The following is a 13,431-nucleotide window of genomic DNA, read 5'->3' on the forward strand; positions in this document are numbered from 1 at the left end:
TAGCTAAAATTATCAAGCAAGAAGGAATTACCAAAAAGCAAGAAATTTTTAAAACAAAGAAAATAGACTTCAGAGAACAGAGCAAAAGGCCATAACTTTTTTTTTTTCTAAGAATAAAAATTTGACAAAAGGCAAAGAAATTTATATACATACACATATAAAAAAGAGAAGAAAAGGTTGAGAAATTACGTACTCAGTATTGTCCGCCCCACGTGGTTGGAAAATTAAAACATACACACACATACACACAAAATAAAAATAAAACACTGAAACCTCTCCATCTCTCTCTCTCTCTAACTTTCTCTGTCCTACATGCTATATAAACAATCGTCGGCTAAGGTTACCTACGTTCATCTTTTTAGCTCTGAAACTTGAATTACAAAGCTCTGTATAGGAAAGAAATAGAGAGACAGAAGGAAGCTTTAACTCTCTCTTTGCAATATTATCAAAGTCCAAACCTCACAAAAAACAGTCAAAGCTTAAATCTTTTTGCACACACCCCATTGAATTCGGAACTCTTTGTTCCCATTTCCTAGCTCCTCATTTGTTGGTTCACTTACTATAGTCCTTAATTTAAGGTACAGTCCCTAATAATATCTCTCTCTTTTATAGTTTTCTATTTTTTCTTGTTTCTGTTTGTATTTTTTGTCTATAGAAAGGGAGCTACAACAAAAATGGTATTACAAATGTGACGTTTCTGCATTATTGTTTGTTCTTATGCTGATTGGATTAAATTCCTGTTCTGGGTTCGTGTGAATTTTATCTTCATAACATGGTAATGTGTCTGATTTCTTGGATTCTTTGCTTGAGTATTCGTTTTTTTAGATCCTTTCACTATTTTTCTTGATGGGTTTTGTGTGAAACATTTGGAAGATTATTCAGCTCATGTAAAGTATTATTCTTTTAAACGAAATGGCAAATGGGTCTTCTGGTTTTTCTGTGTTGGCTTTTGGTTACAAAGATATGTGTTTGTCTTCAGGATATATATTTTCTGATTTGAAAAAGATTTTTTTTTTTTGGGTTATTGTTTTTGCAGATCGATGGTCTTTTCTAATGGGTTTTCAGCAACTTGTTTGATTGATAAGATAGTGACTTGCTTGCTTACCTTAGTTATATGAATCTTTGAATGTTCCACCCTATGGAAAATGCTATTAGGAGAAAATGGGCGTCTCTAGCTTTTTGGGGTCTAGATTCAATTGCTTTTTTCTGTTAATTTTGCATACCTGGTTGATTATATATTGTTGTTTTCATACGCTTTTTTTAGATTCAAGCTTGTATTTTTGTTTGTCTTGAAGTTCTTTTCTGGTTTCCCAAGTTGGACAGATGATAATTTTACAGTCAATATTGAGTCCTTTAGCATTATCAAATATGTGACACTCCCGCTCACATCTTTGTATTTTGTTTTGTTTTGACAGGAATTTGGATTGATTTGGTTGTTTATACAACCTTCCTTGTCAAATGGGGATTTCTTTTTCCTGCCCATTTGCAAGATACAGTGATGTAGAAGATGGCCTACGATCTATTATTGTCAAGTCCATCAATTTGGGGGACGATGAACTTAAAACACCAGTGCGATCTATCAGTATAAGCGGTTGTGATTCTGAACCCCCCATATTGAAATCCTTAGGTTCTGGAAATATGACAATAGAAACATCTGTTAGCTTTAGAGAACTGGAAAAAATGGTCTCAGTCAAGGCTCCTTCACTAGACGAAGAACGCAATGTGCCCATTGAATCAAACAGCCCAAGAAGTGAAGTGATTAATAATCAATCCCCAAGATCAGATGGTGAAGTGGGGATGATCCAACAATCGCCAATTTTGGATCCCAACAACCCCAAGCATGAAGCTGCACTAAAATTGCAAAAAGTGTACAAAAGCTTCCGAACCAGAAGAAGGCTAGCAGATTGTGCAGTCCTGGTTGAGCAGAGCTGGTGTGTGTCCTTTTTATATGCATGCTGCAACACTGCCCTTTTATTCATGTATTTGATGTGTTTGTATCTTGTGCTAATGCAATTATATTTCATACTATAGGTGGAAACTCTTGGATTTTGCTGAACTCAAGAGGAGTTCTATATCATTCTTCGATATTGAGAAGCATGAAACTGCCATTTCACGATGGTCAAGAGCAAGAACCAGAGCTGCCAAGGTAAATTTCGAACAGACTGATATTTGCTTCTGACTTATGCTATGTACTTTATTTTGATGTCTAAGTATTTGTCTCTTTGTTAATGCAGGTTGGAAAAGGTTTATCTAAGGATGATAGAGCACAAAAACTTGCTCTGCAACACTGGCTAGAGGCTGTAAGTCAATTACACTAGAACATAGTTGGCTTTTACTGATTTTTCCCTGTTTCTTCATCAGCCTTTACTGATTTCAATTCTTATTATTCATCTGAAACAGATTGATCCACGCCATCGATATGGACATAATTTACACTTTTATTATAAAAAATGGCTTCATTGTCAGTGTAAAGAACCCTTCTTCTACTGGTAATTTCCTTTAACCAAAATGATTTTGCTTCATAATAAGAATTTTGATTCCAGATGTTCAAGAATTTGGATTTGAATATACTTATTCTGGTTTTGGAAATGCAGGCTAGATATAGGAGAAGGGAAGGAAGTAAATCTTGAAAAATGCCCTCGATCGAAACTTCAACAGCAGTGTATCAAGTATTTGGGTCCGGTGAGCCTTTATTTCCTTACTTGATCATCATCTATTTCAATTTGTTATAATTTTATTTACTAATAATTTTTTTCCAACTTTTAATAGAGGGAAAGATTGGCCTATGAAGTTGTTATAGAAGATGGAAAGTTCTTGTACAAGAAATCGGGGGAGGTCCTCAACACCACCAGTGATGCGAAGTGGATTTTTGTCCTTAGCACATCTAAGGTTTTGTATGTTGGCAAGAAGAAAAAAGGTACTTTCCAGCATTCTAGCTTCTTGGCTGGAGGAGCGACATCGGCTGCTGGAAGATTAGTCATTGAGAATGGCATCCTAAAGGTATAGATATTGCATTAAAGTTCATAGAATTTCTATCATAAAACATGAAAAAAAAATTGTAAAGAAAAGTAATAAAAGGCTCAAGATTTTTCTTCCTATTTACCGTAGTCCTCGTTTATGGCACAATTTATTGACAACGATTTCTACTACTCTCAACAGGCAGTTTGGCCTCACAGTGGTCATTATCGGCCTACAGAAGAAAATTTTAAGGACTTCATCTCCTTCCTTAAAGAGAACAATGTGGATCTCACAGATGTCAAGGTAAAAATAAAAAGCTTAATGTTCTTTAAAATGATATCAAATCTTTTCTCTTATTATAAAAAATAAGTAAAGGCCAGTATGCTGAGAATGTCATTTTTCTCTTATATTCAGACAAGTCCTGTTGATGATGAGGAAGATGATTTGCCTGGAAAGCAAAGAAGCAGTATTCATCTTAGAAGCCACTCATCTGATGAGGACGTGACTCAGAAGTTGAATGGCTCGGAGACTGAAGACTTAACTTGTGTAAAGACTGATTCAACAGGAGAAGAGACAGATACTGCATCTGATCTGTCCATATCAAGCCGATTACGCAGTGTCGGTAGAGATTTGGTTAATCTTGATATACCGGAAAGACATGAATTGTATGAGAGTTTAGAAAGAGAAAATCAAGATATTGAACCAAGTTGCAATAGTTTGCCAGTGGAACCTCTGGCTGATGGTTATGAAACAGCCGAAGAAGGATTAACTTCTGAACAGGATGGCAAGGCTCAAAAGCAGAACTTGTCTGATGAAGAAGAACAGGAAGGGAATGAAGTAGAAATCATTCCTGAAGAATCAATTCTCAAAAGGATCAATTCACATAAAGAAATGAACTCATATCAACTGGGAAAGCAGTTGTCTTGCAAGTGGACAACAGGAGCTGGACCCCGAATTGGTTGTGTGAGGGACTATCCCTCAGAGCTCCAGTTCCGCGCCTTGGAGCAAGTGAACTTGTCTCCAAGAAGTGTTGCCGGTTCAAGATCAAACTTCTCTCCTCGACTCATTAGTGGGTTAAGCCCAAGGGTATTGACACCATCAAGCTCTGGTAGGGAAATGACACCAAGAACAAGTTCAGTCGAGGAAGGAAACTTCTCAGAAAGAATTATTCCCCAATCAAGAACACAGTCCTCCCCATTGATTAGAGGAACATCATGAATAACAGAATTTCCTAATTTTTCATGACTAAGAGCAGATTACTGATTCATATATTCTTTTGTGTAAATAGAAAGGATGATATAGAAATTCATTGTCATTCTCTTCATTTACAATCATGTATACATTTTTTTGTTTATTCATCTTGTACAAAATAAGATGACAATTGTAGAATTTCATGGGTTTGATGCCCTTTTCATACAAAAGAAGGTATTCATTTTTCTTAAGCAATGTTTTGTTACTGGACCCTCATACTATGACATTTTGAGCATATTGAATGCTGTTAATCACTAAGATTGGATGAGATTTTCTAGTCCATTATTGGTCAGGTCGGATAATTCTCACCATTTAATCTATTTACTTTCTCTTCTCCACTGTTGGCTATGTTTTCTAGTGTTGAAAGAGATTAATTATATGAGCTCCATAAATCCCTTAACGTTTAAGACCATAAATTTTTGTGCCCAAAATCTTTAACCTATATTTGGATAGGAGGGGAGTGGATATACTAATATTCTTGTAACCCTTTTTGTGATTGTGATTTTGGGTTGGATATATGTGTTTTGTACAAGTGTGTTAGGTGTATACCAAGTCAAATTGGATTATATAAGTGATTACGAGAACAAAGAGAAAGTAACACGATGGGGCTATTAATTTTGACTGATGACTAGCTCACTAGCTAACAAATTATTAACGGTAACAGTGCTTGTTTTGATAAGTCTTACGCGCTTGCATGTTGACCATTTGACCTCACATACTGGACCTGCAAACTATTGAACAACTTATGGGAGTTACTAACATTATTTTTTGCCTCAACAACTAGAATCCTCCATTTGTGATAGGTGGAGCTTGAGTTTGTATGAGATTGTACGTTTTGAAAAACGAGTAAGGGACAAATATATATTTATTTATTACCTCAAGCCGCGTTAGAAAGGTAGAAGACTATAAGAAAAGTTATTGCATTGCTTATTGTCTGCATTAAAATCTTTCGATATGTTTACCATATATAATGTTATAAGGTCCAAATTTGTGTAGTATAATTCTGTTTAGTTGGAGAATTATGCTCCAGCCTCCAGGTAGGTATAGTTAAGAACAAGTCTACATAGATAATCACTAAATAAATATTAACTTGTTTCTATTCCGCCATATATCATATATGTCATTCTCAGGAGCATATATGGTGAACTTTCCTGATAGAGTTTTGAACTTGCAAAGAAAAATACAGAGATATATAAATCTTTCTTAGAAGTATAAAATTTTATTGAAAAAGCATTAGGTATTGTAAACAAAATAATTGGTAAACTTTCAAAGATACCGCATAAATCCTCATATCCACCCTATTTTCCACCGGCTAATGTGAGGATCTAACGTGGAAATTAATCTTCACTTAATTTTCCATTTGAATTCTTCTTGTAGGAGAACTGTAGGTTAAATCTGCATGTGTATTTGTGAGCTGGCTTGATATTGATCTGTTTTTAAGTTAAAAAACTCCACCAATTTTGAAAACTACACAGTTTTCCTCCAAATCAATAATTTATACAGTTATCAATGTGTATTTTAATTACATAACTTATTTAGTTATTTAAAAGTGGTTAAGAACTCTGTGACTCAATGACATTGCTTGGTTCTCCCTCAAAAAATAATCAACTACAAAAAATTTGAGTTTAGGCTGCCTTTTTTAATGTCACTATATTCCACACAATAGTTGTGTTAACAATGTAAAGGGAGAGAGAAAGACTGAATAGTCTGTATATTTAATGTGTAAAATAATGTACAATAGAGAGCCTTTATATAGATTAGGTATGTGTGCAGTAGAAGTAAAATAAGTAAAGTACAAGTACAGTATATTGGGCTAAGCCCAATGGACTAAACTAGACTAAGCTATACACTAACAAGTTGTAAAATTCAAACTTTTACTGAAATTGAAACTTTTTTATTAAAAGTACTATAGATAAAGATAAAAGTTAACTGAAATAGTACATTAGAACTCATGAATAGTGTTAAAAAGTACAGTGGAACTTATGAATAGTAACAAAAATAAATTAAATAGTAAAATAAGCTGGCTTTTTAATTTGTGCCAAACGCACACTAATGTAGGCAAAATTTGCCAAATAATATGTTTTTAGAAAAGTAGCACATGGATAAAGTTAATTAGTTAAGTAGACCGTTTTTTGAACTCGAGTTTGTTAAACTCACAAACTCAAATTCTAAAAACAGTCTACTTAACTAATTAACTTTAGTCGTATACTATTCATTTTTTTTTTTTTAAATAGTACTATTCAGCAAATTTTGCCTTTTTATGTTTAGCAACAACTTTATAAACTATAGTGAAGTTTTATAAAACTGCTGCAATAGAATTTTTAGAAAGCCGCAATAGTCCAAACAATACAAATAATCTGAGTTGTTGTTGTTGTTGGGGATTATTAGACTTTTAAGCCTTTTTAGGGTTAGAGTTATGGCGCTTTCTTGAAAGATCCATTTGCTTTGCTGTTTGGTTTTTCAAGTTTCTTGAATAATGCTCAATTGAGGCGACCAAAATGTAAAATTGTTTTTGTTATCTTGTTTTCCATAATTAAAAAAAAAAAAAAACAAAAAAAGAAGAAAAAGAAAAAGGAAAAAAGAAAAAGAAGAAGAGGAAGAAGAAGATGTATTTATTTCCTCTACTAACCCAAGTAGTTGCATTAAGCAGGAGAAGAACTGTTGCAAAGTTCATGGATTGCTTCTGGTTACTTTAATATCAATAGTTGTTTCAGGACCACATTTGATTAGAGTTGTGACAAAAGACAAAAGTTGTGGCGGTACACAAAAGTTGTGTCGGACTTTCTCTTATATCAGGCATCAACTGATAAAATTCTTTGGGGCATACGATTTTCATGAGAACCAAAATGACAATCATAATCAAAGACGCAAATCCTTGGTTGAACGACAACTTAATTCTAACCTGAATTTGTCAAATTCGAATTTCAAAAATATCAAACTTAACTATTTAAATTCAGCTATTCACCAATTTTTTTTTTTTTTTTTTCCAAAAATGGTGCTATTAGCAAATTTTGTCTATTATGTTTAGCAACACTTTTATAAACTACTAGTCTCATCACACGCATTCTGCACGGGCGATGAGAAACCTTTTTTTTTTTTAAGTTTAATATAATTTTTCAATTGAATTTATTTATTGTTAGTGAGGTTAGGAAGAGATTTTTATAAAACTAAAATTTAGAATTTAAAATGGAATAAATTGTTGGGTTTAGTGTGTGCAAGTTTTTAGGGAAAAAAACTGTATCAAATGTATACGAGACATGTTTAGATCAAGAGTGTACTAATTTTTAGGAAAAAAAGTTTCGGGAAGTTTTTTTTTTTTTTTTTTTTTTGAATTTTGTTGAATTACAATTTTAACCATATTTTTTTATTTTTTAAGAACAAGTATTATCTAATTAGATTAAGAGTATTTTTTACATTTATTGAAGGCATAACTAATTTTCTAAATAAATAGAGATCTCATGTGCAATGAGACTCTTTTTTATTTATTTAGAGTTTAATGTAATTTTTCAATTTTAATTTATTTATAGTTAGTGAGGTTACATTGGAAGAAATTTTTAAGAAATTAAAATTTAGGATTTGAAATGTAGTATACTGCTCGTTTTAGTGTGTGCTAGTTTTTATTAATTTTTTTTATCAAACGTATATAAGATATATTTAAATAAAGAATATGATTCTAATTTTTAGGAAAAAATTTTATCAGATATATTTTTTTAATTTTGTTGAATTAAAATTTTAACCCAATTTTTTTTTAATTTTTAAAAATAAAAATAACTTAATTAGGTTAGGAGTATTTTTTAACATTTTAAAAAGTCATAACTAGTTTATTAAATCCTCTAAACACTTGGAAACCGCTGCAATAATATTAAATTTTCAGCAAGAATATTTTTTCGCCTTTCCCGCAAAAAATTTCGTTTTTCCCACCCACTTAAAACATCACCCACTTAAAAAAATATTTTGAGCACTCCCCCAACCTCACTCGCTCCCTCACAACAAAACCCTCACTTTCACCTTTTCTCTCTCTCTCACGGGCCAGCTACCGTCGCCGCCGCCCAGCCCAGTCCAGACCAGCCACCGTCTGCCCTTCTCTCTCTTTCCCTCACTGTAAGTTTTGACTTTTGTGAAATTTGGGTTTGGAATTGGTGAAAGTTATATGGGTTTTGTGGCTTTTTTTTTTTTTTTCTACTAAGTGTAAATATGGGTTTATTTTATTTAATGAATTGTTATGGTTTTTTTTTTTTTGGTGTGATTTTAGAATTATTTGTTCAATTTAGTAAATTTAAGTTATTGATTGTTTTGGATGATGATGATGAGCGGTTTGTTGTTGGGGATTCTTTGATTCTAAAAAGATCTTGGTCAGGTGATGACTTTTTTGTCTACTATTTGTTTATCTATTTTTTTGTGAAGCTAGTTTAAAACGCCAGCAAAGACTATAAAAACGCTGCTATAAACCAAAAAATTTATTTAATAATTTAAAATATTTTAGATATTTATTTTGAGTATTAAGAGAGAATATTGATTAGTAAATGTTATTGCTAGTAACGATGATATAATTTATAAACTCCTTATAAATTATACTCTTCTTTTGCAGGTTAAAGATTGTGATAAGTTTGGGTTTTATTTATTTATGTATTATAAAAAAGTGTGTGCTTGGCGTGTGCATAGTAAGTAATTTCTGCTTAAATATTTGTAAAATTCTATATTTGTGAGGTTGATAATTGGTTTTGTGGTGGGTTGTTAAGTTGGAGTAAGCCAATGGCTTGCATGGTGTTATAAGGCGGTTTACATTTATATTGGGAGTGTTTATTATTTTTTGAATTTTTGGTAGATATTGTTGAATTTTATTTATTTTTTCAATACTTAAAAGCATTTTTAAACGTTCTATATAGTGATGTTGATAATTTTGTGGGGTGGATTGTTTTTTTTTTTGGGTAAACTTGGGGTGGATTGTTGAGTTGGAGCAAACAGATGACTCGCATATTGTTATAAGGTGGTTTAAATTGATACTAAGAGTGTTTATTTATTTTTGAAAATTTGGATGGATATTGTTGAGTTATATTTGTTGATTACATTTTTTATTTCAATACTTGTAAGCATTCTTTATTGTGATATTGATAATTGTTTTGTGGTGGATTATTGAGTTGGAGCAAGCAAGTGGCTTGCATGGTGTTATAAGGTGGTTTCAATTGGTATTGATAGTGTTTATTAATTTTAAAAATTTGGATGGATATTGTTGAGATATATTTATTTGATTATTTCATTTTTTTCACATGTCGAACATGCAAATTAGATATGGTTGTTTATTAGGTTTGATTATGTGTAATCTTATTTGCATGTTTATGAAACTAAGTATTTATGTAGTTGTGTTTTAAACCTTTAAGTTTATGTGTACTCCTATTTGCATAGATTTTGCTTATTAGATTGAAGGGCTTCAAGGCTTAGTCCATTTGACTTGATATGGTTTGTATATGTGAATATAAATTTGACTTGGAACTAAGTGTTTATGAAGAAGTTGTGTATTAAACCTTTAAGTTCATGTGTACTCCTATTTTCATAGTTTTAGCTTATTTCTTAAAAGCTTCAAGACAGTCCATTTGTGTAAATGAAGATATGGATAGACTAGATGTGGTTTGTTTATTAATTTTAAAGTTATGTGTAATCTTATTTGCATGTTTATGAAACTAAGTGTTTATGTAGTTGTGTTTTAAACCTTTAAGTTTATGTGTACTCCTATTTGCATAGATTTTGCTTATTAGATTGAAGGGCTTCAAGGCTTAGTCCATTTGACTTGATATGGTTTGTATATGTGAATATAAATTTGATTTGGAACTAAGTGTTTATGAAGTTGTGTTTTAAACCTTTAAATTCATGAGTACTTCTATTTGCATAGTTTTTGCTTATTTTTTAAGAGCTTCAAGACTTAGTCCATTTGTGTGAATGAAGATATGTATAAACTAGATATGGTTTGTTTATTAGTTTTAAGGTTATGTGTAATCTGGGGGCCATTTGGTATGGCATTTTAAGCAACAGTTTTTAGTTTTTAAACAATATTACACGTATTTTAATCACTTTTTCATTCACATTTATTTCCAAAAAATACAAATGTTACTAGAACAATGTTACCAAACGGGTCCCTTATTTGCATGTTTATGAAACTAAGTGTATATGTAGTTGTGTTTTAAACCTTTAAGCTTATGTGTACTTCTATTTGCATAGATTTTTCTTATTAGATTTAAGTGCTTCAAGACTTAGTCTATTTGTGCGAATGAAGATATGGATAGACTTGATATGGTTTGCGGTATAGTTTTAAGGCTATGCATTATCTTATTTGTATGTTTATGAAACTAAGTGTTTATGTAGTGTAAATGTGGTTTTTGCTTATTTCTTTAGAGGCCCAAGACCTTTCTTTGTGTGAATAGTGTTATGGCTAGAAATCGTAAATCCTATTTGTTTATTTTAGTTCTTGAAGGTAGAAATGAAATTGAGAAGTAGAGTTATACGTGACGTTTCGGTAAGGTCGTCACAACGAAGGCCGTCACAACGAAGTCCGTCACAACAAGCTTCTACAGACAATACGGATCATGGGTCACAACAAGAAGTGGGCCAATCATCCACAATTGATTCATCAACTGCACCAAATGCTGGTATTTTATATATTTCTAAGATCAAATATTGATCGTGGTTAATATTGTTTGACACAGGTTTTTATTGCATCACATTGGTTTTGATTATTTTATTTCCATTACAGTTGTGCCACTTGTTGAACGTGTTACTCGTGGTCCTAGCAAGTATGCATACATTTGGAATCTCCCTGAAAATCAAAAGATTGAATTGCCACTAACTAGTAATAATCAGCCAGTTAAGAAGGTAGGGAGGCACTTCACAGGTTGGTTGGGTACAATTGCACGAAAACCCCAAATGTGCCCAATTAAATATGAGAATTGGACAAGAATGCCAAATGAATTTAAAGAAGAGATATGGAATCTTGTTCAGGTATTAAGGAAGTTATAATATATAGCTGTATTATTCTATCTTGTACTAAGTTTTACACGAGTGTTTAGCTTGATATAAATTTTGTAATTTTCTAACTAAACTATTGCATGTAGTCAAAATGGTGTTTGCCTGAAGAACCTACTCGTTTGAAGGCAATGAAGCTAATGACATTGTCAACAGTTGCGGCTTGTTGGAGGAACCACAAGTCAAGGTTGAAGAAGAAGTATTTTCTAGGAAGCGGAAATAGAGCACAAGTGCCACCAAATGTAAATCCTGAAGATTATGAAGCCATTGTTCAACATTGGAATTTACCAAAAACAAAGGTATTGTTTGACATTGATATGCTAAATTATTCTACATTGATATACTTAATTATTGACCACACATTCAAATATCTACTTTGAAAATTATATTCAAATAATATTTTGTTTAAGTATGTAAATTTTTTTGAATGCAGGATCTAGCTTTGAAGAACAAGAACATTCGTTCCAAACAAAAAAATTTACATACTGGTGGTTCAAAAAACTTTGCTTCGTACTCTGAAGAATTGGTAATGACTTAATAATTATTTTGTAAATGACTTATTAGATTGTTCTTAAGTTTGTATGAAACCATTATTCCTAATTAAATAAATGTAATGATTATAATGTAGGTAACAACACTTGGGCATCCCGTAGAGCGTGCAGAATTATACCTAAAACTCCATCTTCGTAAAGATGGTGCTCCTGTTAACCCTGAAGCAGAAAGCAACATTGTAAGTAATATCATGATTTACCAAGTGTAATATTGAATCTATCAACATTGTTACTTTCTAATATGTTATTGTGTTGAATTTTGATTGTTAGGAAAAAATCAATGAATTGATGAGTGAGCCCTCAAATCGTTTGCAATCAACTGATCTCACTGGTAGTATTGCATGGGCACCAGATGATATATATTCTCAAGTGTTTGGTAATGAGCGCAATGGTCGTGTTCGGGGTGTGGGATTTGGCCCAACCCCAAGTGGACGAACTGTTAAGAATGCTGCTGCAATTACTCAAATAAGAAGCCAAGAAAGGGATGCTGAAGTGACTCAGTTAAGGAGTCAAGTGGCTTTGTTGACGGAGAAAATAACTCGCTATGATAACTTGGAGGAGCGAATGACCCAAATGGCTAGCATGATGCAACTAATGCAAAATCAATTTTCAGAAGTTAGTCGGGTATTAAATTTTAATGGTTTAAGAATGTATATTTACTGTTTACATTTTTTAATTATGGCTACTATTATTGTGTTACTCAATATGATTTCTTTATTAACTTATTAGCTATTCTTAATTTGTATTCAGGGTGCTTTTGCTTTAGATCAACAATCTCCAACTCCTCATAGATCACAAGCTTCATCTCATCAAGAAACTAGCTTCTCGCGGTAAATGCAGTATTTTAAGGAATCTATGGACTATTACATAGTTGTCTTGAGCAACCACATTTATTTTGGAAGTATTGTATTTTGTTTATAATATTGTCATAGTTTTGGTGGTTGTTTTTATTGTGTAAGTAGACAAGTGTTTTGTTAAATTTAAGATGATACTTTAGACATATGTTATGTATTGGTACTATATATATATATATATATATATATATTTGAATCTATGGTTAATATGTGCTAGTTTGGACATTTGTTATTGTGGAATATTGATGATCAATAGGTCTGTTTGACAAAAATGAAAAAAAAAAAGTTTTATATGAGCAGGTTTTAGTGGCATAAGTGCTTTAGCGATGCTTATAGGATTGATTATTTGCTGTATTTTAGGAATGTTGCTAAATGTATAAATGTCATATTATTTAGTGGTGATTTTGAAAATGTCACTAAAGGTTTTTGAACACTAAGCAACTTTTTAAACAACGTTGCACTAGACTTATTGTGACAGTGCTATAGCAATGTTTTGGATTGTCGTCCAAAAAAAAAAGGCGTAAATGTATTTTTAGTCCTTACATTTTGTACTTTTTCATTTTGGTCTCTATATTTTATTTTTATCATTTTTAGTTCTTAAACCAATTAACGCGTGACATTTAAGTCCTTACTGTCAGTCAACTAACAGAAAAAGTCGTGTTCATTAAAATATTATTAAAAAAATTATTTGGCATTTTTTAAATGCCAAAACTAAAAAAAAAATTAATTACTCAATTTTAATTAAAAAAATTAAAAAAACAAAAAAAAATTATTTTCTTTCAAACAAAAATTTTACTTTCTTT

At 31.8% G+C, this 13,431-nt stretch overlaps 2 protein-coding genes across 3 annotated transcripts; both read left to right on the forward strand.

Annotated features, from left to right (window-relative positions):
• Positions 1-308: 308 nt before the first annotated feature.
• On the forward strand, positions 309-4,476 carry LOC115977288 (IQ domain-containing protein IQM2). 2 transcript variants are annotated; one of them, XM_031099064.1, is made up of 9 exons: positions 309-578; positions 1,416-1,931; positions 2,032-2,146; positions 2,235-2,300; positions 2,401-2,489; positions 2,595-2,682; positions 2,770-3,000; positions 3,160-3,261; positions 3,373-4,476. In XM_031099064.1, the coding sequence occupies exons 2-9, from the start codon at positions 1,459-1,461 to the stop codon at positions 4,174-4,176; spliced, it is 1,968 nt and encodes a 655-aa protein (XP_030954924.1). In that variant the 5' UTR covers positions 309-578; positions 1,416-1,458; the 3' UTR covers positions 4,177-4,476. The 2 variants fall into 2 exon arrangements, with proteins under 2 accessions (XP_030954924.1, XP_030954933.1); XM_031099073.1 differs by lacking the exon at positions 309-578 and adding an exon at positions 602-775.
• A 3,683-nt stretch (positions 4,477-8,159) lies between these two features.
• Positions 8,160-12,774, forward strand: LOC115977301. Its single transcript, XM_031099085.1, has 8 exons — positions 8,160-8,310; positions 10,667-10,850; positions 10,955-11,199; positions 11,313-11,522; positions 11,657-11,749; positions 11,852-11,953; positions 12,045-12,398; positions 12,525-12,774. Exons 2-8 carry the CDS (start codon positions 10,682-10,684, stop codon positions 12,606-12,608), a joined length of 1,257 nt encoding a protein of 418 aa, XP_030954945.1. The 5' UTR covers positions 8,160-8,310; positions 10,667-10,681; the 3' UTR covers positions 12,609-12,774.
• The last annotated feature ends 657 nt before the right edge of the window (positions 12,775-13,431 follow it).

This window comes from Quercus lobata, chromosome 1 (genome assembly GCF_001633185.2).
Source record: "Quercus lobata isolate SW786 chromosome 1, ValleyOak3.0 Primary Assembly, whole genome shotgun sequence".
NCBI classification, from domain to species: Eukaryota; Viridiplantae; Streptophyta; class Magnoliopsida; order Fagales; family Fagaceae; genus Quercus; species Quercus lobata.